This window comes from Zonotrichia albicollis, chromosome 4, assembly GCF_047830755.1.
Source record: "Zonotrichia albicollis isolate bZonAlb1 chromosome 4, bZonAlb1.hap1, whole genome shotgun sequence".
Classification (NCBI taxonomy): Eukaryota; Metazoa; Chordata; class Aves; order Passeriformes; family Passerellidae; genus Zonotrichia; species Zonotrichia albicollis.
Window position 1 is genome coordinate 60,100,858 of NC_133822.1, and position 26,280 is coordinate 60,127,137.

Sequence of the window (26,280 nt, forward strand, 5' to 3'; positions counted from 1 at the left end):
TACCTTAGTAATGAGTTCTAAATAACTTACAGCGCAAGCAGTGGAACTTGGTTCCCAAACCTTTTGCAAACCATGAGCATTCCTAGCCAGGAATGTTTGTCAAGCCTTTTTTAATGAACCTGCCTGAAGTATATATTTCTCTGGGTTTTGAAGAGCTCAGAAACAGAGTTTGCTTTTTGCTTTCCCTAACTTCAGCAGCAAGTGCATTTATCATTACTTGAGAGAACCCTTGAGCAGTTAGTGTCTTGGACTGACATTGTGTGAAGGTACATTCCTTGCTTTTATGGAGATTAACTATTCAGACAAATATTTGTTCTTGAGATCTTGCAGCTTGTGACTGCTTTCTGGAATAGAATGATATGTTTTCTCTTATCATCATTTCTGATTACATAAACAAATGACATAAAAAAAACCTCTGTGGGATTTTTGGTTTTTTTACAACTGCTGTCCAACCAGTCTGTAGACAATTGTACGCTATGTTTCCATCAAATCTGCAGCTTGAGTTTCTTGGATATTGAAAATACTGATTCTTAAAAAAAATTGTTAACAGGATATTTCCAAGTTCCCAGAAAAAGATTATACTCTGCTGGGTGAAGGTGGAATCATTCTGAGTGGAGGTCAACGAGCACGGATCTCACTGGCAAGGTGAGTATTTTGCTCTTCAAGCAGTGTACTGTTTCACAGATATGGAATGTATTATGACTAAGCATTTAAATACATGTGGACTATGTCCTGCTAAATAAATATCTTCCGTATATACCAGGAACGTGACTTTACTATCAGAAATCTGAGTTCTGCTATGCAATTTTGTTTATGATACACCTGCACATTAATTTACTGAATTTTAAAAGTTTGATGTCAGACAAATGCTATGGCTTAGCTTAAGATTAATCTTTCCCTCCCTGATGCAAGATTTGGAAATTCTGACCTCTAAGTGTAGCTTTTTATGTACTGCAGAAACCCATAGAAAGATATAAATAAATATTCCAGGACCTTTCCCTGCTATGACAATTCTTCAAAGTGTTTTATATGTTGTTTAATGACATACTGCCCGTCTGCAGGAAAATGGAGGGAAAAAAGAAAGCAGCCATGTTCCAAAACATTTTGTGCCAACACTTTGGGCTTCTCTCTGTCATAAGAAAAAGAAAAAAGTAGAAAGCAGTGACTAGTTAGTATGTATGAATAACTGCCTTGTCTGTTTGACCTTCCAATGTTAGTAAGTAATTCTGAAGGTCTATGGAACAATAACGTAGGTGTTTGTCTTATAAATTAGCTATGTGTTTCAGCAGAATCACTTAGCTATTGTGAGAAATCCAGTAATGACAGCTCAGATGTGTAAATGGCCCCATTTATTTCTGTGCCAAGTGCAAATTGTGTTGATTCCCATGCCCAGAAAAGCTGCGTAGAAGTAAAATCACATTATAGTGATCCATACTGCATCCCATGAAAGATGTGCACATCTGAGCGAGGCTAAAAGCTGAGACCATTAAAATGGAGAATCTTTCAGAGTGGGTTTGTGAGACTGAAGAGGCATATGGGTGGTTCTGGTTTATGCAGCGAGAGGAAAGAGAAGGGGAAGATCAGGCAAAGCTTTCAAAGCATGTAATCTCACTAAGATTTTCATTTTAAATTTAACATATACACGGACTGTTTCCTAGATGTTATGGATAATCACGTCTATCACTTTTTGGATGGTCACAGCTTGTTTCCTGGAGGCTCACAGAACTTAGGTATTTATTGTCAGCTGTAGAACAGTAATTTTTAAAACAATTACATGTGACTGTCATAGATTTTGTTTGGGCTCCAGTCCAAGTTCAGTCTGCTACAAGGTGTGTGTGTATTGCAGACAAAGCTCTGAGAAGTGAGGGGTGTAAATTTAGGTTTACAACCCTGGGTTGTACCTAGGTAATAAACTGGACATTATGTTCTAGGACTGGCTGCATAAACCTATCTGGTGCAGTCTGTGCAAGGCCAAGTGAAATGAGAATCTGTGACAGAAGTGACATCAACCAGCCATCGTGAGAAGCAGGTGGAGATTGCATGAGCCTGTCTTTCTCACAGAGCACTGTCATTGCCTGCACCTGCAGCTGGGGGAAAGAAAGGACCAAGGGGAAAACACAGCGTCCAGTGTCCTGGGCTAGAGTCAGCTTGCTGGCCTGGTACCCTAAAGCCAGCAGCTTTCTAGCTACTAAGTGCAACACACAAATTATATCAATAAAACCCTGCAAAGCACATACAGCAGTGTAAATTTTTGTTGCTCTGCAGCCACTACAACATAAAAATGTAAAATGTGAAGTCCATCATGTTGGAGGATTTTTCAATAAAGTTGCTGGTTTTATTAACATAATGAGCTAAAACTGAGGGCTTTTTCTCTTGGTGGTTAAATATTTTCACACTGATTAACATGCTTTAAAAAATACATAAATGCAGCTGGCTGGATTTCTTTATTAATTATACTCTGATTGATATCACATAATGATTTTCATTCTCACAGAGGAAGGCAGGGGGTCTTTTTGAACTTCTTGTCAAATCTTTTTTTAAAGAGCCCTCTTAAACAGAACTTTAGGTCTCAGTGAGCCATGTCCAGGTACATACAACTTAAGGTCCTATTTGATGTCTTCGAACCGAAAATTGTACAGTCCCGTTGCAAATGATGTTTGATAATACATCTTTATTTGCTCACTTTGTTCTAAATACCTTTGAAATTAAGTGCTGAGACATAAGTATTTTCACATGTTTATTCGCATATATGCAATATTCCCTCAGGCACCAGTAGATGTTACAGTAGACATTAAATTCCCATTCAAATGGTCAATGTGCACCAATGAGGACTGTCAGATTCAGGCCATAAACTGATTTCTTTTTACACAGAGTAACCTGTGTAAAAGACAGCTTTGTTTCATTGCACCAAAATTAATGGAAAGCTGGGCTAGTTTGTAATGTGGTCTGCAGCAAAAAAAGGCTTAATTAAAAGAAGTCTTATAAACACATTTCATTTTAAACTTCAGCTCTATATGGATGCTGTAGAAAGCCTATCAATTAAAAGATTTGAGGCATTCTTCTGAAATTATATTCAATTTATAAGAGACATGAAAGTAAATGTCATTTCCATTTTTTTCTGTTCAGGGCAGTGTACAAAGATGCTGATTTGTATCTCCTGGATTCTCCTTTTGGACACTTAGACATTTTTACAGAAAAAGAGATATTTGAAAGGTATTGTATGTTTTGATAGACTGTATTTAAGAATCTCACATATAAGCGCAAAGTAAAATGAAGGGGTTTTAATAGCAGTACAAAAATACTGAAGTGATCCAAATTATGCCTGTTGGGATGTTCATTTTTAGGGTTTCTCATAGAATTATCTTTTAGTATTATGTTCATATTTTGAGTATTTTTTGTTAGTAGTAGGACAATGCACTGAGTGGGGAACAATCCTGGGCCAGGTGTGAGCATTACTGCTCCCTCTTCCACCTTAACGTATTGAGCCTGCTGAAATCTCGTACTCCCAGTGCATGTGGCTTTATATCTGTCATGCCTTTGTATCAGAAAGGCTTTAACTTTAAAACAATTACCTGCTTTGTAAGTATAATGTTTTACAAAAAGCCATATTTTGACCTGTTTTTCTAATCACTGAACGTTGAATCACCTGAAACTGCTGCTGATGACTGGCACAGGTTGGCCCAAGTCAGAGAGTTTTTGCTTGGCCTTTTGATGAAATCAGTAAGGACACACACTGTCATCCACGAGCTTTTCAGCCTCTGTAATTTTGAAGTTTTGAAATTGGAGTAATACTCCTAAGTCTCAGATCAGCAGATCTGAGTAACCCTAAGATGAAAAGAAATACTTCATGATGAAGTGTGCCTTTTGGGTTGACCTGTACATGATTAAATTTTACCTCTTTTTTGGTTCCTGCAATAAAATACTCATTCTTTACACATCTCAGCTTTGCCACCTCCCTTGTAGTTTGAGGCAGCACCCAAGACTGCTCACACTGGGAGAAGGGCAGGTGAAAGCAAATTGAAAGGGATAAAATCATCATTTATTCATGAGAACAAAAAAGTCTAAATGTTCACACTTCCGTCTTTTACAGCTGTGTATGCAAGTTGATGGCGAATAAAACAAGGATCTTGGTTACTTCAAAATTGGAACACTTAAAGATTGCTGACAAAATATTAATCTTACATGAAGGGAGCTGCTATTTCTATGGAACATTTTCTGAACTTCAGGGTCAACGGCCAGACTTCAGCTCGGAGCTGATGGGATTTGACTCTTTTGATCAGTTCAGTGCAGAGAGAAGAAATTCAATCCTTACTGAGACTCTCCGACGATTTTCCATTGAAGGAGAAGGCGTGGGATCGCGCAATGAAATAAAGAAGCAATCTTTTAAACAAAAATCAGATTTGAACGACAAGAGGAGGAACTCAGTGATTATTAACCCCCTTAATGCAAATAGGAAGTTCTCAGTGGTGCAGAAGAACGGCGTGCAGGTCAATGGGATAGAGGACGGGCACAGTGACCCGCTGGAGAGGAGGGTCTCGCTGGTGCCCGACGTGGAGCAGGGTGATGTGGCTCTGCTGAGGAGTGGGATGCTCAAGCCTGACCATCTGCTGCAGGGCCACAGGAGGCAATCGGTGCTCAACCTCATGACGAGCACCTCTGTCAGCTACGGACCAAACTTCCCCAAGAAGGGAAGTACAACCTTTCGGAAAATGTCCATGGTGCCTCAGACAAACCTGTCTGCTGAGATGGATATCTACACCAGGCGGGTGTCACGAGACAGCGTCCTGGACATAACTGATGAGATCAATGAAGAGGATCTGAAGGTGTGTGTTGATTTGAATTCACCTTGGCTTTGGTTATGGTGATGGTTTAGTGTATTATACTCCTCATCTATTTCTCTACTGGACTATTTCCTTCTTAATGCAGCATTTCTCTGCAGAAAATGTGTTTTGAATACCTGTGAAAATTTTTAAACTCAAGTATCATCTCAAAATCATTGAAATCCTCAAAAATTATATTGCCTTATTTTTTCATTCATTTTTCAGTGCTAAGTGTAGGGAATTTCAATACATAATTTACATCTCTTGCACTTTACCTTTCAGATTACTTAGGATAAAATAAAATTTGAAACCATAGCTTGAAAAAACATTGTTCCAAAGCATTTAGGTAAAATTCACCTTTGAAACATTAAGGCTCATGGAAAAAATAAAGTACATTTGAAGTATTAGCACAGTTTTTAAAACTGGAATTTGATCAAATTTGATAAATTTATCAGACGGCTTAGTTCTTGTGTCCTGATGCAAATAATGAATGGAGGAGGAAGTCTGATTTTACTCTGGTTTTATGGATGTGCAAAAAAACCCAGAAGGTTGAGTTTTATACCAAAAACTGGACCAAAATTCATTTTTTTCTGATTGCTTCAATTGGTCATGATGGATGACTTTCATTTTCAAAACAGACAGCTGATTTTCTCAGGATAGGAAAATTTTCTGGGGAAGTTTCCTAGGTGGAAACAGATGTCCAAGGAAAATTTAAATTCAATATTTGCTGAAGCGCTGCCCATTTTTTCTTTTGAGCTCAACAGAAAAAAAGAAAAGCTCAAAGTGCTTACAAATTTACTCTAAAATCACAATAATAATTCTCCATTAAAAGAAAATATCTATTGATTAATAGTTTCTGATTCTGGTAGTGCTAGACAAATCTCAGCTTCTGTCATTGTTGTCTGAAAATTTTAAATAATCTCTTGATTGTGTTTTTATATCAGAGGTGACTCAACCGGTCAGTACCTTCCTCTTTGCCATTATCAGCCAATTTAATGCTTCAGCTCAATTATTTGCAGTGAGTTAGCAGAAAGAATGATAGCATTCTTGTGTCAGAAATTCTCATACAGAGATATTATTAGCATTCTTACTATTACTTTACTGGTTTTTTGACAGGAGTGCTTCAGTGATGATGCTGAAAGCATGGGTACTGTTACTACATGGAATACCTATTTCAGATACGTTACTATCCACAAAAACTTGATTTTTGTTCTGATTTTGTGTGTGATTGTCTTCTTAGCTGAGGTAAGAAAATCTGTGCTTGGTGTCATGTTGCAACAAATGATGTTTGTTCAAACTGGTCTTTGTGAAAATAGATAAAGCATCAAGACATAAGCTCTTGTATGTACCACTTATTGAAAACTGCTGCTAAATTAAATTGTAGAGACTTTACTGCTTAGATGAACACTTCTTCATCAAAGATAGTGGTTAGTGCACAGCAGCAGAAGACCCATCTTCTCAAATTACCCAGGTTATTTTCTCTATGTGATACCACAAATAAGAATTATTACCTTATGCAAGTCTTTTGTTCACAGGTGAATAATCTTCCATTTTTCATTAAAAATTACCTTTGAATAGCCTTAGGCAGTTAAGAACAAAAATTGCCACAATTTTTTTTGATCAGCACATACGTAAATTCTGGGAAATTGCTTTGAAAAATGAGTTACTAGCTTTGCTCCTATGGAAGAAGAGCGGTGAGAGAGGCAGAGTGCTGAATGCCTGTGGGGGCAGTGGAAGATGGAAGGGGTGCTCCTGTAGCATGCAGAGAAGGCTTTTTCCAAGGATGGTGTAAAACACCAGAACAAGTACTGAAGAACATCTGGCTCATTTGACTGCTTTTCATGTATCAGAAATTGCCTGCTTTTTGTCTTGTCTCTCAATTTAGAAAAACTTTAAGCATATAGAACCTCTTAATGTTCTCTTCTACAGTAAATATCCTAAATCAAGTGTTTTTTAAAGTGAAGGAAGATGTTTCATAGGGAGAAATCAATGAGACTGTATTCACATGTCAACTTACAAAATACTGTGCTAATTTCTCTTGGTATTTTTCAACATGAACTGAATGAAGAGAAGAATCCATTAGGAATATAGGATTATTTTCTGGCTGATTATCAGCAAAGGGTTTTTGCAATTCTGTGGTGAGACTCAAACTTCTAGTATCATCATAGCTGGAGAAAGATGTGACTGATCTGATCTGTATTCTGAATTTACACCAATGATATATTGCAGGTGATTTAAGTTACTTCTCTTGGACCAGGAATAAATCCTGGAGCTTAAATCTAGTTTAACATCTTAACTTTTAAACCAACTCCATCAGCAAGGCTGTACTTAGAGGTATAGCTCCTCTTGTAAGTTTTGTTTTCATGGTTGTGGAAAATGGCTGTGTAAAGAACAGCAAAGCTGAATGTGAGCTTTAGAGGCAAAGGAAATTTAAATTTTAAGATATATCAGATTTATTCCTGTATATTCAGCATATATTTCTAAATGCTTATTACACATTTTTGCTTTTATTTTAGACTAAATATTTTCAAATGGTTTTAAAAACCTCATCTTCTAACTGAAAAAAAATTCTTATGACAAAGAATGTTTCCATACAATTTAAAGTTTCCAGTGTGAATATCATTGGTAAATGAATGGGCTGGAAAATACCCAGCTGCAGCCCAGTCTTGAGCAAACCTCTGTGTGTGAGCTGAAATACCATTCCAAGTGTTTGTGTGTCCTGTGCTAACAGTTTGTACCCTTCCAACTTGAGATAACAAAGACAGGCTAGTGATCCTGGAAATCCAAGTAACATTGAAAGTGATGGTTCAGATCTCGGTGGGACTACTTTGAAAATTCTAGAGATTTTATTTTAGATTTGAATGGATTGCTTTGGAATGGATTGCTTTTGAATGGATTGTTGCAGATTCCAAGGGGAGTTCACACAGTCACCTTAAATAGGACATCAACTGCACTTATTTCCTAGGTTTGTGTGGTGTGTGGTGTGTAGCCTTCTTAAGCAGCTCAAAACAGTGTCTCATGGATGTAATACCCAGAGACTAGGGCTGCTGAACTGCAAGAAGAGCACTTTTGTAAGGAAACACAGAGAAAGGCTTTGTGAAACTATTCTGTGACAATATTACCTACCATCATCTTCCCAGATGAAAAAACTCCTCTGTTGTGAGGAGTCAAGATAAGAACAGAATTCTGTTGGGACATGTAAAAATATTATTGTGAAAGAAGCCTGATTCTTACAAATAATTAAATTCAGGACCATCATGGTCAATCTTGAGTTATTTACTGCAAGACCTGCAGAAGTTGGTGGCTCCCATAGAGAAGACTTCAGTTATGTGTATCAGTTGGGGTATTACCACAATATATTTCTGTACCAGGGACATAAAAATGTATGGGAAGAAAATATAAAAACTGTTTCAACCCTTAGAAAAATTATCAAAGTCAGGAACAGAGCAAACTAAAATCTAATAGACTAGATTAAGATCTCCAGTATCTTGGTAGACAGACACGAATGTATCACAGTCTAAATTCTTGAGCACTGAACCATCTCACAATAAAAAAGGTTTAATCCTACATTTTAAAAATATTACAATAGCTTATGTGGAAAGTTATGTAAAACCTAAAGCAGCAAAGCAATATCAGTCAAACGAATATACCAAATGTAGATATCAGCTAGCAAGAACAACAATGCAAAAATAATAAAGGTATGACATTCATATGTGAATAGATGCCTTTGAAGATACTGAGAGACTTACTCTTCCAGGGCCATAAACAATATTAATCTTTAAGACTTAAAGGGCATACAGTTATCAGTAGGAAGACATTAGCAAGCCTTTGTTAATAGTATGGTAAAAAAGAACACAAGAATTTCTAGAATTCAAGAATCTCTGGGGCACTTGAGAGCCTGATTGTAATACAAGTCTAAATGTAGCTTCCCTGGTGGGATGCACTAAATTGTTTCCGTGGAGAGAGAAGCAGATATTACAAGGTTTTTGCTTTAAGTAGGTTTGACTTCCACCCATTTGTTATGCTCCCTCTAAAAACAGGTATAAAGTCAATGAAAAAAGATATGAGAGAAAGATTACATAAAATGATAAACCAAAATCTGTCTCTGTTTTCTTTGGTCACAGGTAGCTGCTTCTCTTGCTGGGGTATGGTTTCTTCAAAAGTAAGTAGTGGAGATAATTTTTTGAGAAACTGGGGTAACGCTTACATTATTTTTTTTCTTTAAAGAATGAGTAAATTCTGCCAGAATTCTATGTGGATAATCACTATGTTATAGTCAACAAAATGTTTCATAGATGGATGATTTAAATACGTTGTGTAGGTGGTATCTGGTACTTCTTTAAGTGGTAACAGTTGAATGGTTTATGCCTTGTTATGGAGTACACAACACTGTATGCAAGATTTTCCTGGGTCAGCTCACTCTGGGGATGCAGGGACCTGATTATCTTCAGTATACCTTCATGATTCAGAGGTCTGGTAAGACTTGCTTGGGAACATTTCAAGTGAGCAGTTTCTCTAAGACCCCCATTTGTAAAATTTCTACAGCTCATCTACGAAGAATTCCCAGAAGTTACAGGATCAGCAGTTGTAGGTTAAAATGTACTGAGCAGTAGAAAAGCCAGTGGCTTTTCCTGGGTTAATGCTTTTAATCCCTGTTTTTGTCCTGCAGCAATGAGTGTGTGTGTGAGTATAGAAGCATATGGTGACATAGCTCTCCACTGGAGGTGGAGTGATTTATGTTGATTTCAATTTCCATTTCACTAAGGGCTTTGATTTTTATGGTATACCTAAAGAATTTTACTTTTGTAGTAATTTAGTTTTTTCAAGACTGAAACTAATTTTTCTGTTTAAAAGAAGTGGGTGTATTTTCCTAGATTAAGTTAGGTTTGTCAGTGATTAAATAGGCAGCAGATTTGCAAGAGACTACCAGAGCAATTAATAAATTATATTTTGTATGTTCATGACAATGTTTTAAAAATGACTGGAAATATCTATAGCCATTAGCATAGTTTTAAAACAAATGGACACCGGAGTACTGTTTGTTTTGTTTAGTAAATAAAAGAGAAAGAGCACACAATTCCCAGTAATGCATTTATTTGTCATTTCCATCACACAGGACAGCTTTGAAGGCAAATTCAACCCAGTCAGAAAACAGCACCTCTGACAAACCTCCTGTGATTGTCACTGACACTAGCAGCTACTACATCGTTTACATCTATGTGGGTGTGGCAGATACTCTGCTTGCCATGGGAATCTTCAGAGGTTTGCCCCTTGTGCACACACTTATAACAGTGTCTAAAACTCTTCATCAGAAGATGGTGCATGCAGTTCTTCATGCACCTATGTCAACCTTCAACTCTTGGAAAGCAGGTAACTGAAACGGGAGGTGATTGACTCACTTATGCATTTAATTTCAATTTAATGCTTTTCATTCTGTTAAAGGACAGTGTTACCTTCCATTTACATTTTCAGTCAAGTGGAATGTTAGAAGTTTGCCACATAAGGTAATTTGTGAATCTTTTAAATGAAACTTGATTGCACTTAAGTGTGACATATTTCAGTTGTCAATTCTGATTCTGAAATATCACCCTGTAAGAAAGAAATTTGGAGAAAATAAACCATTAACTGTTCTAGGCAATAAAAGTAGAATAACTTCTAAAGAATAGACTTTGTCAAAAAATGCAATAGAAAACATATTGTCATCTATGTCATGAGTGACAAGGAATCAGATGTGGATGATAAATAGTGCCTTTTTTATGAATAGTCCTACTAAAATGGCATAAAACATCAGTTAGTGTGAATGATGGTATGCATATTCAATTTGGGAATTGATATAAAGCTCATTATATAACTGGTGCAACAAGTTCCATCTCCCATTTAACATGAAATTCCTATATCATGTGTTTCTTACTGATAAGTACTAGATCACAGGATACACTGCCAAATGGTGACACAACAATCAATGAGCTTATCCTTAATTTTCCCTTGTATTCTTAACTTTGTTGTTATATAATCTTTAATACAGTAATTCTACTCAAAAATTAAGAAGCAGGTTACAAACCCAGGTAAATGCTGATGTGCAAACTACGTGTGCATCATCAGGACCTGCTGAATAAGGGGTACCTTATGCTTTGTGCCTCCATTTCTGCCCTTTTTAGTTGTTTCTTTTTTAAAATTACATTTTCCTGGTTTTTTTTTACCAAGAGCTGAAACAGAGGTTGTGCAGCTGAATTCCTCCAGGGAGACAGAAGATGTAGCTCCACTAAACTGTCATGGAATTGCTTATACTTAAAAACCAATCCTGTATTTAATATTTTGCATTCAGAAAAAGTTGTAACTTTTGTTAAAGTAGTAAATGTGGGATTTGAGGGGGGGTATTAAAATGTGTGACTTTTTTTTTCCTTAATCCATAGGTGGTATGCTTAACAGATTCTCAAAAGATACGGCCATACTGGATGACATACTTCCACTTACAGTGTTTGACTTCATTCAGGTTTGTAGAATAAAAGTTGTAATTTTTGCTGTCTTATGATATATATATCAGCTATATATCTTGCAAAGGAAATCATATTATTTTTTTTTCAATCTCTGTATCTATGTAGCTGCTTATCCTGCAGTTCAACTGTATTGCATCACTTTGAGTGCTTGCCTCTGTGTGTAATTACCTCCACTGTTTATGCAAACCACTCTTACTACTTGGGCTCAGAAATATTTTTGCCCTGCAGACCCCTACAGGACAAGTATCCCTGCTGCCCAGATTCAACTGTAAGTCATAAAGGGCATTCCTTAGTTTTTTATGTTATCTTGGGTCAAGTTAACTGTTTTTTTAATGCTATTCTTTTATTGTATTCAGTCACTTTCATACCTTCCCCTTCTTAAGCTCTTCTGCTCCCAGTTTGCTAACATCACTCTTAGTTTACTTCTCTTCTCTTGAATGTATTCTTGACTTTTCTGTTCCTTTGTCTTCTATGGAAATGTCAGCTTTTCCTTAGAGAGAACTTGTTCCCAAAACATTTTAAAAACAGAAGCAAATCTTTCCTGGTGCTCCTGTTCCTCTCAACATTATTAAGGTGATATACAGGTCCAACTTAATCAACCCGAACACTCTGCTGTACAGATTGCCTATCTCTATCTCTCCATCTGTGAATTTGCCTGCTTTATAGTCCCTACCAACATGATTATCTGATAAAGACAGAATTTCTTTCCCTATTTCTTTGTAAGGAATTGATAACTTTGACCCATGACTTCAGAGGGGCCAGTGCAGCTTGACATGAAGAGGTTCAAGTATATTACAGCTTTACTTCATGTCCTGCTGAGGTCATGAGGACTTGCTGAATGAGCAAACATGGACATTGGGACTCTCTGAATCAACAGTATAGTCTTCAGTGTGAACAGCAGTCACTACTGTCTTTTCTGATATGACCGTTTTGTTTCAGATATTTTGGATCTACCATGGGGGGGTGTTATTCCAGAAGCATGTTAATTAGTCTGTGTCTACATTTCAAACTTTCTACAAGAAACTGCCTAGTTTTTCATGTTTTCAAGAATAAGGAAAATCTCAGTATTTTCTATTCTGATGCCTTGCAGAGCTTTAGCTATACCCTATTGTCCCACAGATTCACCTCTCTCTCCTCAGTCTCAGCTGCAGAGGCTTCTAGACACGCATGATAAGCTGCCCTGTCTTTCCAGGTTCCTCTGCTGAATATCATTGAACCTACCCATTGTCTTGAATAATTTTTACAGTTATTCCTTCACAACCAATTTCTTTTGGTCCTCTATAGATTCAGACTTCCATGGACTCTGCTCATGAACAAAGATTCCTCTGAAAGATACAGAGAAGTTATAGATAGGACTTTTCCCTTCTGATGATTGTTGAAGAGCCAGAGAGTGTGGAAGGGATATGTGGACCTAGAACCTGGAACCCCTCCAACCCCTCTGTTCAAAGCAGGTTCAGCTAGAGAAGGTTGCTCAAGGCCAAGCTGAGTTTTGGATAACTCTGAGTAACACATTCCAGTATTTGACGTTCCCCATGCTAAAAGTGCTTTTTCTTATGTTTAAATGGAATTTTGTGCATTTCAGCTTGTGTCCATTGCCTCTTATCTTCCCCCTGTGTGCCATTTAAAAGAATTTGGTTCAAGCACGTATGGTCCACAAGAAATACCTACTATTATTTATATAAATAGAATATATTTTTAATTATATAAATAATAAAAAAACTGTATATATGGAGCCATTTATAACTTATATAAGTATAATGAATACCAGTATTTAGTCATACAAAGTGATGAGATCCCCCTAAGTCTTAAGGTTAAATCCAGTTCTATCAGTCAGTCCTCATTTCTTGAAGATCCTTCCTGTGAGATGCTGCTAGCACATATGCTTGTCCCTAGGGTTTAATATAGTCTCAGCCAAAAGTTCATAATGAACACACTGAACATTCATCCTGTGATCAGGACTGGTTTCCCCTAAATTATAAACTCCTGTTGGTTAATCAGACTGGCTGTTGCAGTCATTGCCACCCTGAACATTTGCTGAGTTGCTTTGTCTACTACCATCTGCATTTTCCAAACTGGGAAACAGTGGGACATGTATCCCCATCTGGCCTCTGCCTCTGGGCTCAAAGCTCAACATCTGAGGCACTGAACTGTGCTGCATGAGCCCTCTGCTGCCATTCCTCAACTATATGCCAATACAGTTGTCTTGTGGTTTAGATTTTTGCTTCTGCCTCGTTAGAGAAAATATCATCTTGTGTCTGACTTTAGGCTTACTTTGGAGTTTATGAGATAACACATTTTCATATTCAGCTTTTTAGTGAAATGATTGTGGGACCAGCATTTAGAACAGTATGACATCATGGTGACCTTTACAAAATTTGAGTGAATGACAGAAATGGGAATTTTAACAGTCACTGAGTGACCTAATCTCAAGTAATGTGAGAACTGTATAACTGGCTCAATATCACTTGAATAGCTCATTTGCTTCTTAACAATTAGAGAGAGATACAAGTGTTACTAATTTCTGCAGTCTGAAGTAATGAGTAAATACAAATCCATTCTTGTATTGCTGCAGACCAGCGCTAAACAGCCTGCACAAGTGTAACCCACACACATCACCATCCCTTTAAGAGAAATGAGGAAAATAGTGAAAGAGCTCACAGGGTCATAAAATTGCTTGGGCTGGAAGGGACATTAAAGATCATCTAGTTCCAAACCCTCTTCAAAGGCAAAGACACTTTCCATGAGATCAGATTTCTCAGAGCCCCTTTCAACCTGGCCTTGAACACTTCCAGGGGTGGGGCATCCACACCTTCTCTGGACAACTTGTTCCAATGCCTCACCACCCTCATAGTAAAGAATTTCTTCCTAATATCTAATCTAAACCTGCTCTATTTCAGTTCAAAGCCATTCATCCTTTAGCTAGTTCAGCTGTAATGTAATTTTTTTCATATAATGTGATGCTGCTAATGCATTGCTCAGATTTCTGATGAAAAAAAAAGTTATAGAAAACTTAGAACATGCTTACCTGCTCATGAATGACCTCTGTCTTGGAATACTGAGAATTTAAATGCTACCTTGAATTTATGTGGATGTAGTAGCAAAAGCACCCACTGCAGGTTTCTTCCTAATGTGAAATTAGTTTTGTTTTCATCTGTTTCTTTGTTGACTGGTCATTTGCAGTGATGTTTCAATACAATGTTCATAATTTTGCCCCAAATTGTCCATTTGCAGTTGGTTTATGCTGGTAAGTTTGCAGCTTGAAGCAGTTGTTTTGTGTTAGAAGTAACACCCTGATACAAAGTGGAACTTTGCTATTCTATGTACACCAGTATATTTGATTAGATTTAGACTCTAGAAAAAAGCAGTCTACCTGCTTAAGACTCTTCTAGAGTCAAGATCAAGACCAGATTTAGCTAAATCTGGCAGGAGCTACTGAGAATGAGATTTTAAAATGGTAGTAGTCTCTAGTAGGTTAGAATAGATTAACTCTGAAACAATTTTGTTCCTTTTATCATCTGACACCTTTAAACACCTTTTTATTTCTCCTGAAACTGCTAATTTGTAATACCACAGAATCTTGTACAATTTATTTCCTGTCTTCTGATCAGGACAAGCAGTAGTGTTAGTTTCATGCATGAGTTACAGTCCCTTGACCAAAGAAGTGCAACTTCTCACTTTTTCTGATCCTCAGCAAGACTACTTTGCCCAGAACCTGCAGGAGGCTGTCACTCAGCTCCTGACAGTCTTGCACACCTAGTCCAGACAAGGACAGCACTGTAGGTTTGGTCGGTGGCTGCAGATATTGCAAGTGTCATTCCTATATTTTAAGTGGAGAGTGAGTGCCATTGCTTTTGTGTGGCTTCTTATTTTAGAAGCCTGCAATACAACTGTACTATAGAAAACACTTTTTCCATCTATTAGAAAAACTAGCAGCTTATTGCAACAGGTTATGAATCTGGTCCAAGTTATTAATTATCTTTTCATGGAGGTTTGTTCTCAGCTGCAAATCCTCTTAGGTTAGCACTTTATGTTTGGTGAAACAATACGTAGTTGCCATAGGAAGGAGATTCATCACCAATCTCTAGTCTATAAAATGACAAGTTTACTTTATCAATAGTATTTTTCTTTCATTCTACAGTTAATACTGATTGTGATTGGCGCTATAACAGTAGTCTCAATATTAGAACCCTACATCTTCCTGGCATCAGTGCCTGTGATAGCAGCCTTTATTCTGTTAAGGGCATACTTCCTCCACACTTCTCAGCAGCTGAAACAACTGGAATCTGAAGGTAGGAGCAGCAAAGTTGGTAGACTTTTAAATCCCCAACAAATCAATTGAGAAGTGATTCACTCTTTCTCCTCTTTTTTTGCATCTTCTCTTGTAAGATGACATTGTCTTTGGGAGCAGAATGCATATCTCTTAAAGCCAGGGCTGTTACTGATCCAGCCAATACTGAGTGCTCTGCTGCCAAAGAGCAATAAAAAAAGGCCTTTTAAAAGATGGGCTTTATCACCACTGCAGCTGAAAACAAATAAAGTCCTGACATGACATACAGTTTTCTTGAGAGTAAATTTAACTTGCAAAATGGTGGTCAGACTTGGTATGCACCCTTTGAGTTTGTTTCTTTGTAAGAAAAATTTCAATGGATGTATTTTAATCAGAAAGAGCTCTGATTTCTCAATAAGTTATTTGATTAAATTCTCTTCCTCTCACCCCATTAAGAGATTAAAATGTTCCAAATAAAATTGAAAACCTCATTTGGAAGTGTGAATTTGCAGACCATGCACTGTTGCCTGGCTTTCCAGCAAACGGGCAGATCCTCGGCAAATCAGTCCCAAATTTTCAGTGATCCTGAACAGTGGTGATCCTCTTCCCTTTTACTTAAGTGTAATTCTGGAGTTCATCAGACCTAAATTTAAATTTCTTTGATGTTCACAGGGATCCAGCACTGGTTCACCACTTTTTATGTAATGTGAAATTTGCTTAAAATTACCATGTCAGTGCAGTTGAATCTGGAGCATTAAAGTACTCTGTCGATGCTAAGAAAGCTTCATGTATTGGAGTTATCAAAATTGCAGGAATTCATTTTGGCTGGGGAGGAGCAGCCTTTCTCTTGTGGGATCCTACAGAAGTCCAGGAGCATTTCCAAGTAGATATGAGACAAATAGTTATGTGTTAAATATGAAGAGTTACTGTGATCCCTTCCTGTCAATACACTGAATGCAATTTCAACCCACTCTTGCAAGGGCTGTTGCTGTATATCCTTTGCTAGGATTATTTCAGTCATGTAGTCTGACAACACATGTAAACTGCACACTGGCAGTGGTTACGCTGATGTGAGGTAGAGCATGGTGGGGTGTTTGCATTATGTCAAAGGCATTTCCTCATGCATGTTGATGTTGTTCTGATTTAAACACTTTGCAGCTCGGAGTCCAATTTTCACCCACCTTGTTACAAGCTTAAAAGGGCTGTGGACACTGCGAGCTTTTGGGCGGCAGCCGTATTTTGAGACCTTGTTTCACAAAGCTCTGAACCTCCACACAGCAAACTGGTTCCTCTACCTGTCAACACTGCGCTGGTTCCAGATGAGGATAGAAATCATTTTTGTTGTCTTTTTTGTTGCTGTGGCATTTATCTCTATCATAACTACAGGTATGGTAACTTTACCCGAAAACTGAAATGGAACTCTGCTGCTTCTTTTTAACAGCTCAGCTTTAGAAAATTCTGAGAGAAATAAGCTGTTGTGGAATTTAGCATACACTGGAGTCATTGATTTAAGTATGTCATAGTAATAAACAAAATTTAATTAAAATAGGAATAACACCATTATTGCCTACAGTATGATATTGTAGAGGACTCATTAAAGGGATTAATCTGAAAATAATAACTGAAAGGACAAAACTTTTATTTTGTTGATAGTAATTGCTGTAAAATAATCTCATAATGTGAGTTTGTACCCACATTACTGTTCCATCAATGGATGTTGATCACACCTGTATAGCTCAAAGATTTTTAGTAAATAGAAGTTAATGTTCCTCTAACTTGCAAATGGCTAAGACATGAAAATGTTAATAATCTTTTAAAGCCCATAACGTTAGGAGAAATCGTCATCCAGTTTTTTAATTCCCAGCCCATTTTCCTATGTGAAGTTTTGCAAATTCTGTTCAAAATCCCCTGAAAAACGACTCACAACTCCTAGTAAACGCAGTATATGGATGAGAATCACACTATACCTTACTTGTACTTGAAGTGGTGCCCATGATTTGCCAGGTGTAGCCAGTCTCAACAAGAAAAAATTAGGAGTATGATGTCTCAAAAATGTTAATAATTCATTTATGTAGACAAATTCAGCTAGAAATAACTTCAAATACAGTTTTTAATTCACTTTGCTTTTGTTATGTTTGGACATGGTTCTACACCGAACAAGTTTTACACTGAACTTTGTGTGCAGGACTTGTATGCAGTTTCAGTACTATGGTCACTGATGAACAAAAGTTTGATGATTTTATGGAGGAGGTTTTTAAATCTAAGAATATTCAAATTTCTTTCAGCCATATTTCAGTGTTGAAAAGGAGTTATATAAGAGCTTGTAATTTATCAAATATTGTACAGTTTATGAAATGCTATCTTCTATTTCTTGTAGAAGGAGCTCTAGCTCTCCTTACAAATGGAGACACCACACAAATACTTCCCTATGAAAATAGGCACTTACAGTTCTTTTGTTACTAAGGAGACTTCTAGTTCTCTAACCATTCATGGGAAATGATGCTCCCTGTTGTCCTTCTCATTTCTCACTCTGTGTTCTTAGTAGTTTAGGGTTTTTAGAAAAATAATTTCTTGCGTTAGTTGTCCTGTATGTTTTACTTGAGAAAAGGAGTTAAAACACTTTTAAAAAATATTAAAATTTGTCATCTTGGCACCATTATAACCTTTACTGTTATGAATAATAGGCCCTTGGAGCAACACTAAATTCCTTATCTTAATCTATCAGCTTTCATGAGGAATATTTTGCTTTTATTGCTTGCTTTTATATTTACTTATGCAATGAGACATCTATAAGAAAACAGGAGGTTTATTGAAGAAAACTATGTAAGGAATGGAGAAATTATAGAAAGGCATTTGGCTTAAATTCTCAATTCCATTCACACATAGTGAGGTGAAAAATCAACAGTGTGGTAGATTAAATGCTTATATTGTATTGTATGAAGTCATAAAGAAAAATCCCTGGAAAATCCCATGCTTGAAACAGCCAACAATTGGAGCTATAAAATTTGCATCTGCATCTTTGTGAAACACTAAGAAGAACATCCTCTATTTGTGAAAGAAGGGAAAATGTAAGCTGTTTTGAATTTTAGAGTTGCTAGCTGTGTGTGGGGTCTTGGTTAGATAAGAGTAATTTCACAGATTCATGTGTGTTGAAAAAAGGAAAGTCAAATCAAGATTGCAGAGACCTGATTCTGTTTACAGTTTAAGTACCAAGATTCTTCTGCCAAGCAAGATTGGGGTTTCTAGTGAATTCAGCACCAAAGCCAGGTGTTAAACTATGATTAAGCTCTTAGTCCTTTTTATGATTAACAAATCCATGTTTTCTCCATGAAGTAAAAGAGGCAAGAGTATGAATAAGCATCTTAAGTTATACATGCTAATTTTCTGTTTTCTAATGGCTTTTTATTTGGACAGAAAAATTGAATGTGTTTTTCTCTCCACAGGTGAAGGACCAGGTACAGCTGGAATTATTCTTACTTTAGCTATGAACATCATGGGAACCTTGCAGTGGGCAGTAAACTCAAGCATAGATGTTGATAGTTTGGTAAGCAAAAAATGCACGGTGCTGTGCTTTCTTTTGAGGAATTGCCTTATTTTGTTGGTTATGGTTCTGCAGTGAATTATCTTCAGAGTTGAATATTATGCAGGAATGTCAGAAAAGTTTCTCTTCTACCTTTGATAGCAAACTACTGGCTTTGGGATGGCACAAACAAAGTTTTTTCACGATCAGAAGTTTTTCTGTCCTGGAATAGGCAACCGCAAATACTTGCACTTGAGGATTCAGATTGCAGATGCAGCAGTTGATAGGAAAACCTCAAAAAGGCTTAGGGCTGTTTTGCTATATTTCCTTTATTTAAAATATAAAATACATCTTCCTTGGTCTACTTAACAGCTTTGCAAAGGATGCTTTTGAGATTCTTTCACCTGTTATCAATAGTGGTTTTAAAATCTGTCCTTGACTTCCCTGGAAGTCTTTTTCTGGTTTTATGTAAAATGCCCTCGACATAAGACTTTGCAGTCATGCGGTATTTTCATAGGTAGGACTGGCTTTAAAAGAGAGCATTTCACAAGGTTAGCTTCTCATCACCTATTTGTTGAGACATATGAAGCAGACAAGAAGCTCATAGAAGAGTATGTTTTTTCTTACACTTTTCGTCATACATTAGTCCAAATGTATGTTTTCAAACTTTCATTAGTTCAAATGAAAGTTTTAGCTTTTATTTTAAATAATAGTTCTTGATCTCTTTCCACTTCATTCATGCTAGGATTTATTTTGACAGAATTTGTGTAACAAAATACTGTAGTCTTACAAGCAAAAAAAAAATTCTGAGAAAAAAGATCTCCCACATCCTGTTTTACCCACTCTGAACCCTAAATCAGCTTCTCAAGCCCAACCATTTCAGTATTGGAAAACAAAATTTTACTACAGATTTCAGAGTCTCTTAAATCCTGATTAATTGAAATTAATTGCCATATTAAAAATACATAATTGGGGCAGATGGTGACAGGGAAGCAATATTCGCAAGTCTAATGTTATTTTTTTTTAAATAATTATTCAACTAGATTCACCCTGAGGGAAATCATTAAGAGCCTCAGAACAAGGAATTAACCACTTACAGCATCTAAGATCTTGTTTGCACATGTGACTGCTGATAGCTGAGAAAGCTGATGGCCATTCAGCAGTGATTCCCACCCACCAAATGTTTTATGCTAGCTCCTTCTTTGCTTTATTATGAACAGCCTGTCTTGAAGGGCAAGCACTTTGTGAGAGGGTTTCATTGCTGCACCTGCAAGACTTGCTGAATAGTAGTTACATGACTAAAAATGAAATAAAATGCAATGTTGGTAAATCACAGAATTTTTAGGGTTGGGAGGGACCTCTGGAGATCCTCTGGTCCAACTCTCCTGACAAGGCAGGGTCATCTAGAGCAGGTGACACAGGAACTCTCCACATGTGGGCTTTGAATGTCTCCAGAGAGAGAGAGAGAGAGACTCTACAACCTCTGTGGGCAGCCTGCTCTGTTGCAGTCAGAATTGCTGCTAGCATAGTCCAGGGTAAAGAAGCAAAAAGGACCTTTGCACAACATCCACAGATGTTTTATTCAGCCATGTGGTGAGATGTTCAAGTCCCAGCACCCACACCCAGAGAATCTAACTTTGTCTCTCTACAGGGGCCTGGGGGCTGATCTGGTCTCAGGGCAGTACAAAAATGAGGGCCAGTCAGGGAATAGGGAAGGTGTGGCTCAGGAACATAGAAACAGACACAGGAACAGGGGAAGGAGCCAATGGGGTCTAACAGCTTTCTGAGGGAAGCTTCTTGTGTCTCCCTAGACCAGGGAATGCCCCCTCCCCCAGGGTCTCCACGCTGTTCCAGTGCTCTGTCATCCTCAAAGTGAGAAAGTTCTTCCTTACGTTGAGGTGAAACGTTTTGTGTTTTAGTTTATAGCTGTTGCTTGTTATTCTGTCACTGGGCACCACTGAGAAGAGCCAGACAGGATCCAGCTGACAGCAGCCTTTGAGATATTTATGCATTAATGTGATCCCCTCTCAGTGGTCTCTAGACTAAACAGGCCCAGCTGCTGCAGTCTCTCCTCATAAAAGAGATGCTCCAGACCCCAGATGATCTTTGTGGCCCTCACTGGGCCCTCTCCAGTACTCTTTGTCTCTCCTGTGCTGAGGAGCCCAGAACCCAACCTAGCGCTCCAGATGTGCCTCGCTAGGGCCGAGCAGAGGGGCAGGACCTCCTGCTGCCCATACTGCTCCCGATGCACCCCAGGTTACCACTGGCACTCCTGCCTCAAGGGCACAGTGCCAGCTCACAGTCAAAATGTCATCCACCAAGACTCCAAGGTCCTTCTCTGCTAAGCTGCTCTGTAGTAGGTCAGCCCCTACAAAACAACCACAACAGCAACAACCATGTTAATTCACTTGGCTCTCATTTGTAGACTCCATGCCCCGTAAGGCAGAATGTGATCACTTCAAGTATAAAAATCTGTGTACAAACAATGTGTGCGTATTACATGGCTTAATGCAAACTGAAGTTGTTTCACAGGAGCATCAGGAAGTCCTAATGTACAATGCAGAGGGTGCTGGTCACAATAGTGTTTCAATAAAGAAGAACTTCCCCAGAGGGTGCTGGACACAATAGTGATTCAATAAAGAAGAACTTCTCCTTTTTAAAAGGACAGTTGTGTTAAAATGTCACCTATTAGCAGCAATAAGTAACTCCCTTTCCCTTGGAAAGGGAGTCCCTTGGAAAGGGAGTCCCAGGTTGCACTAGACACTTCTGAGTGCTTTGCTCTGATTGAGACAAAGGACTGTGCTGGAGCACTGGTTTTGCTATGTGTTACATTGTATTACTGATAGCCTTCTAAGGTCCATCAGGTTGTAGAGTGGATCCTCTGGACATTGTTTGCCAGTGGATAACTGCTCACCCTCATGACATGAACTTTTAGGTATGCCAGAGGAGAAACTAATAGGTATTGCTGGCAGGATGGCTTTTTTGACATTCAAAAGCTGTTGCTGTGCACAAGCAGATATAAATAGCTTAATGGTGTCAAGATAATAAAACTGCTTCACAGGGTGATACAGATGTATTATTTCTTACTCTGTAGTGTCTGCATTTAGCACTTCCCTCATCAAAGTATTTTACAATTATTTGGCTAAAGATGTTCTGCAGAGGGTAGCCCTAGTAGCTGACTTAGTTATACTCCATTTTTCTCTCTAGAGGTAGCTTGAAGCTCCCCTCAGGACCAGATTGACTAGAACTGACACATCCCCAGATGTCTCCAGTTACAGATATGCACACACCACTCTAGTTGACATCACTCTTGCCCTTCCTTGAGCAGCTATGGTATCTGTGTTTACAAGCCTGCAGACAAGCATGCCTGAGTGAATAGCACATTTGTAGGTAGCAGTCTTTGGCTGTCATATGAGCTGGGGTTTTCTGCAAGTGGTTGACAGCCAAGGGAGAAGCTGGCCAAACAGATGGGTAGGTGGCAAATTTGACTTTATTCCACACAATCTCCATCTTGAACTTTCCATGACACTGGCACACAGATTAAAGAAATCTGAGTTCCTTGGTTGGTTTTTATTTCTACATACACAGACACTGTCTTTGAAGCAATTTTTGTTGTACATGTTTGGCTTCAAATTAAAAATCCCTATTGTCTCCTAATACTCCATAATCATTTAATGGTTTTGGCATTTCGTTCTCTACAGCCCTGATACCTTGTCTGCTCTGCCTTTATTTAAAAATAAACAACCCTGCATACCCCCCTTTCTCCCCTCCAAATATATATGGTCACTCTGACAGCTATCCGTTGCTTCATTTAACGCTACAAATTAGGCTAGATTTATTGTTTCACTTTGGTCATTTCTGCTAATATCCCTTTAGTTTGTTTACAGTCCTTTTCTTCCTATCCTTCTAGGCAGTCTTGTAGTGTTTTGAAATTTTTTTCCTTCATAAGGAAATAGAAATTTTTTTTTCTTCGGTAAGTGCTGCTTTCATAGATAAGCATTAGCTAGTCCCAGTGGCCTATTTTAATGCTTTCTAACCTCTTCTTTCACTGATGTATATCCTGCAGCAGCAGTGCTTCAACTGTGAAGGAAAGTTCCTTTTATTAGGGAAAGAGAAAATGTCATGCTTTTACTGTTGCCAAGATTACTTATATAAGGAGATACAAAAAGAATCTCCCAAGGAGACATTAAAACCCAACTTTCTAAACGTCCCTGTGCCTCACCCTCTACATCAGGGACGCTGAAGAATTAAAGTAATACAGGGTAAAGAAAAGGACCAAATTTAAAAGTACAGCTGTGAAAAAGAATGGTGCTCTTACAGATTATTTTTATTGACTTTTTTTTAAATCTATGACATGATCTTAATATGGTTTATACTACTGTAGGCAGAAGATCTGAGAACACTTAAACACAAGTTTAAGTAGAATAAAATCTGCATCAGAATGGTAGTCCTCAAAGTGAGGTGTTGTTCTTCTGGAAAGCAACATAATGAAAAAAAATCCTTTAGAACATTCTTTTTTCTGCCTGGCTGTGCAGCAGTGTGAAAAAGAGAAAAAAAAAATCAGTAAAAGTTTTAAATGAGCTAGGTATTTCACTTTTGCCGTTCAGAAGAGAAGCACACATCCTATAAGTGCACCCAATATGTAATAGCAGATGATGTGGAACCTCAGTAAAACCATATGTTCTGCCTACAGAAGCAGTTTAGGCAGTCAATGCACAAGATTTTTTTTCCAACATGAACCATTTGGACCAATCTCTCACAGTTCCCTCAGTTGCACAGTGCACCTTCCAAGCAGTGTTTGTGAGGAGGTGATGTCTGGCAACTGAGCCATTGAATACTATGTGTGTGGTCTGAAAAGGGTGACTGCTCTCTTTTTAGTAGAAGATAACACAGAGCCTGATTAAATTCTTTCTATTAGGTTACTTGTAAAATAATTGCTTCCACCTTCTGGAAATATGAACTATATAATTATGAATTTTCCTTCAAAGTTAAGAAGAGTTTAAGTGATATTAATGAGGAAATAAATAAAAGAATTTGCAGTTTTATTAAAATCTCAGTAAAATACAATTAGGCAAGACTAAAAATAGTGTACTATGCTTAGGGATGAAAATAGTAAATATACCCCTTTATTCAAAAGTACTAGTTAAAGAACATGAAGATAGCTGGGACAGTACTGATGGGAATAATGGATAAGAAGCTTGCTGTCTCCTATCCTATACCTGTCATTATGAATGACAGAACATTTCTACCTGTGAAAGGAAGAATGGATATTTTTGTCAAATGTTCCTGACGTGCTACATTCTGCCCAGATTTAAATCATAATTCAGGCTATAGAACAAGGAATTCAGAATTGATTTAAAATTGTTAAACTGTCTAAAATACATAACTGATAATTCTGTCAGAGCTAGGACATTGGGATGAAATTTTCTTTTGTAGAGAAGGGCTTTTCACCCAGCTGGATTCCCAGCAGACATTAGACAGTGTGTAGTGGTATGGCCCCTTGGGCAGTTATGGGGAATCTCTGCCCATAAAAACATTCACAGCTCTTGATGAAGCCAAGAAAGACCTGCATTTCTAATTACTGTATTTGACTATATGACTGTATTTCTATAAAGCTAAGATTTCTGCAGACAAAGGTACCATCAAACACCAATTAAAATAACTGCATGGTCATTATGGGATTTACTATTTTCAGTCAGACAGGGAGAAAATTGTCAGCCTGATTCAAGCCTGATTGAAAATTGTCAGCCTGATTCTTCCTGTTTGTATCACCAAAAAGAGCTGGCATATATATACATGAACATGATGATGACCATGCTTTTCCATCTTGCACAGGGGTTGAGATGGAAATAAGAATTGATAGGCTTGTGTGTTAGCATGCCTTTTAGAACTTCTGTCACAACTGTTTTTCAAGATGCTGAGATATAAACTATGATCCAAGTATTCCCTTGCATTTGCTCCCGCATAGAAAATCTGCCTAACAGCACTTCAATTGGGATTGAAGAGCAAAAAGGAATTGTAACTTATACGTCAAGGAGAAACACTTTTCAGAAAGAATATAAAAGCAGTAAAACAAAGATGTACAAAGGGTTTTCCATGATACCACTAAACAGAAATCTATTTCTGAGAATACAGATTAGAGAACAAATGTTGTTTGCAGGAACAAGCTTTTGTAAAACAAGGAATCTAATTAATTCATTAGTAGGAATGGGGCACTTAGGTATCTGAATGTAAAGGGAAGTCACATCTCCTTCAAGTAAGGATCTGAAACTTTTTTCCTGAACAGGAGAAAATAGGGCATTTTGAAGACTCAAGGACTGCCAGAATGAACAATATTCTCTGACAGTATGTTAGGAATTACAGCCTCTAAAGAACGGACTTTAATGTTAACCCAAACAAGCTGTGTGTTAGAGGCCAAGAAGCAGATAGAGAAGAGAAACTTGACAAAATCAGAGTTACGCTTGCAAACAGCTCAAAAACTGGCTAAATGCTTGATCTTAATTTTCATTAAAAAGGCAGTGTTTAATCTGTGGACTTAAAAGTGGAACAGGAAGTAGAAATGGGATTTATAATATCTGAGGTAGAAATTACATGCAAACCAGCTAGAATCCTGGTTTCCCTAAACTGTACCGTTTGTGGAGGGACACACACCACCTGTGAATCAGTCCATCTAAAATCAGAATCTTCAGCTAGGGGAGATTTGGTTTCTGCAGCTGGACATCTCCCTGAAACGTGTGCAACCAGACTGGAACAATGCCATCCACACCAGGTAGAACAGACCTCACATCCAAGTGTTGAGGAAGAACTGGACGAGAAGCTGGAAATCTTATAATGGCCACCTCAAATAAATAAACAAGCAGGCAGTGGTGGTGGCATGTGATAAAATAACAACTGTCAATTTTTTGTTGAGAAGGAGAAATGAGAAGTCATTGGTACCACCATCAGTTTGTTAGTGTATAGCAACAGTCTTTAGAAACTATTTTTAAGAATTAGTTAAAAATGTGATGCTTATAGATTAGAATTTCTTAGGTTTGCTGACATTAGGGTTGCATCGCACTACCCTCATAACTGTGAGTGCTGATTTATTTTCCAGACAGAAGTAATGTAATAGATCTCATTTGCCTTCAGGAAAGCATTGATTATGGCTCTGTTTCAGGAATTATATAAATGAAGGAT

The 26,280-nt window shown here is 37.7% G+C and overlaps 1 protein-coding gene across 3 annotated transcripts in view; it reads left to right on the forward strand.

The window, feature by feature from the left end:
• Nucleotides 1-26,280, forward strand: part of CFTR (CF transmembrane conductance regulator) — a 94,448-nt gene that overhangs the window by 44,702 nt on the left and 23,466 nt on the right. For all 3 annotated transcript variants that reach the window (XM_074539947.1, XM_074539945.1, XM_074539946.1), the window contains exons 12-21: nucleotides 551-645; nucleotides 3,127-3,213; nucleotides 4,091-4,823; nucleotides 5,937-6,065; nucleotides 8,945-8,982; nucleotides 9,937-10,190; nucleotides 11,234-11,313; nucleotides 15,456-15,606; nucleotides 16,743-16,970; nucleotides 19,028-19,128. In XM_074539947.1, coding sequence (XP_074396048.1) covers nucleotides 551-645; nucleotides 3,127-3,213; nucleotides 4,091-4,823; nucleotides 5,937-6,065; nucleotides 8,945-8,982; nucleotides 9,937-10,190; nucleotides 11,234-11,313; nucleotides 15,456-15,606; nucleotides 16,743-16,970; nucleotides 19,028-19,128 — 1,896 coding nt within the window. The remainder of the gene's footprint in view (nucleotides 1-550; nucleotides 646-3,126; nucleotides 3,214-4,090; nucleotides 4,824-5,936; nucleotides 6,066-8,944; nucleotides 8,983-9,936; nucleotides 10,191-11,233; nucleotides 11,314-15,455; nucleotides 15,607-16,742; nucleotides 16,971-19,027; nucleotides 19,129-26,280) is intronic.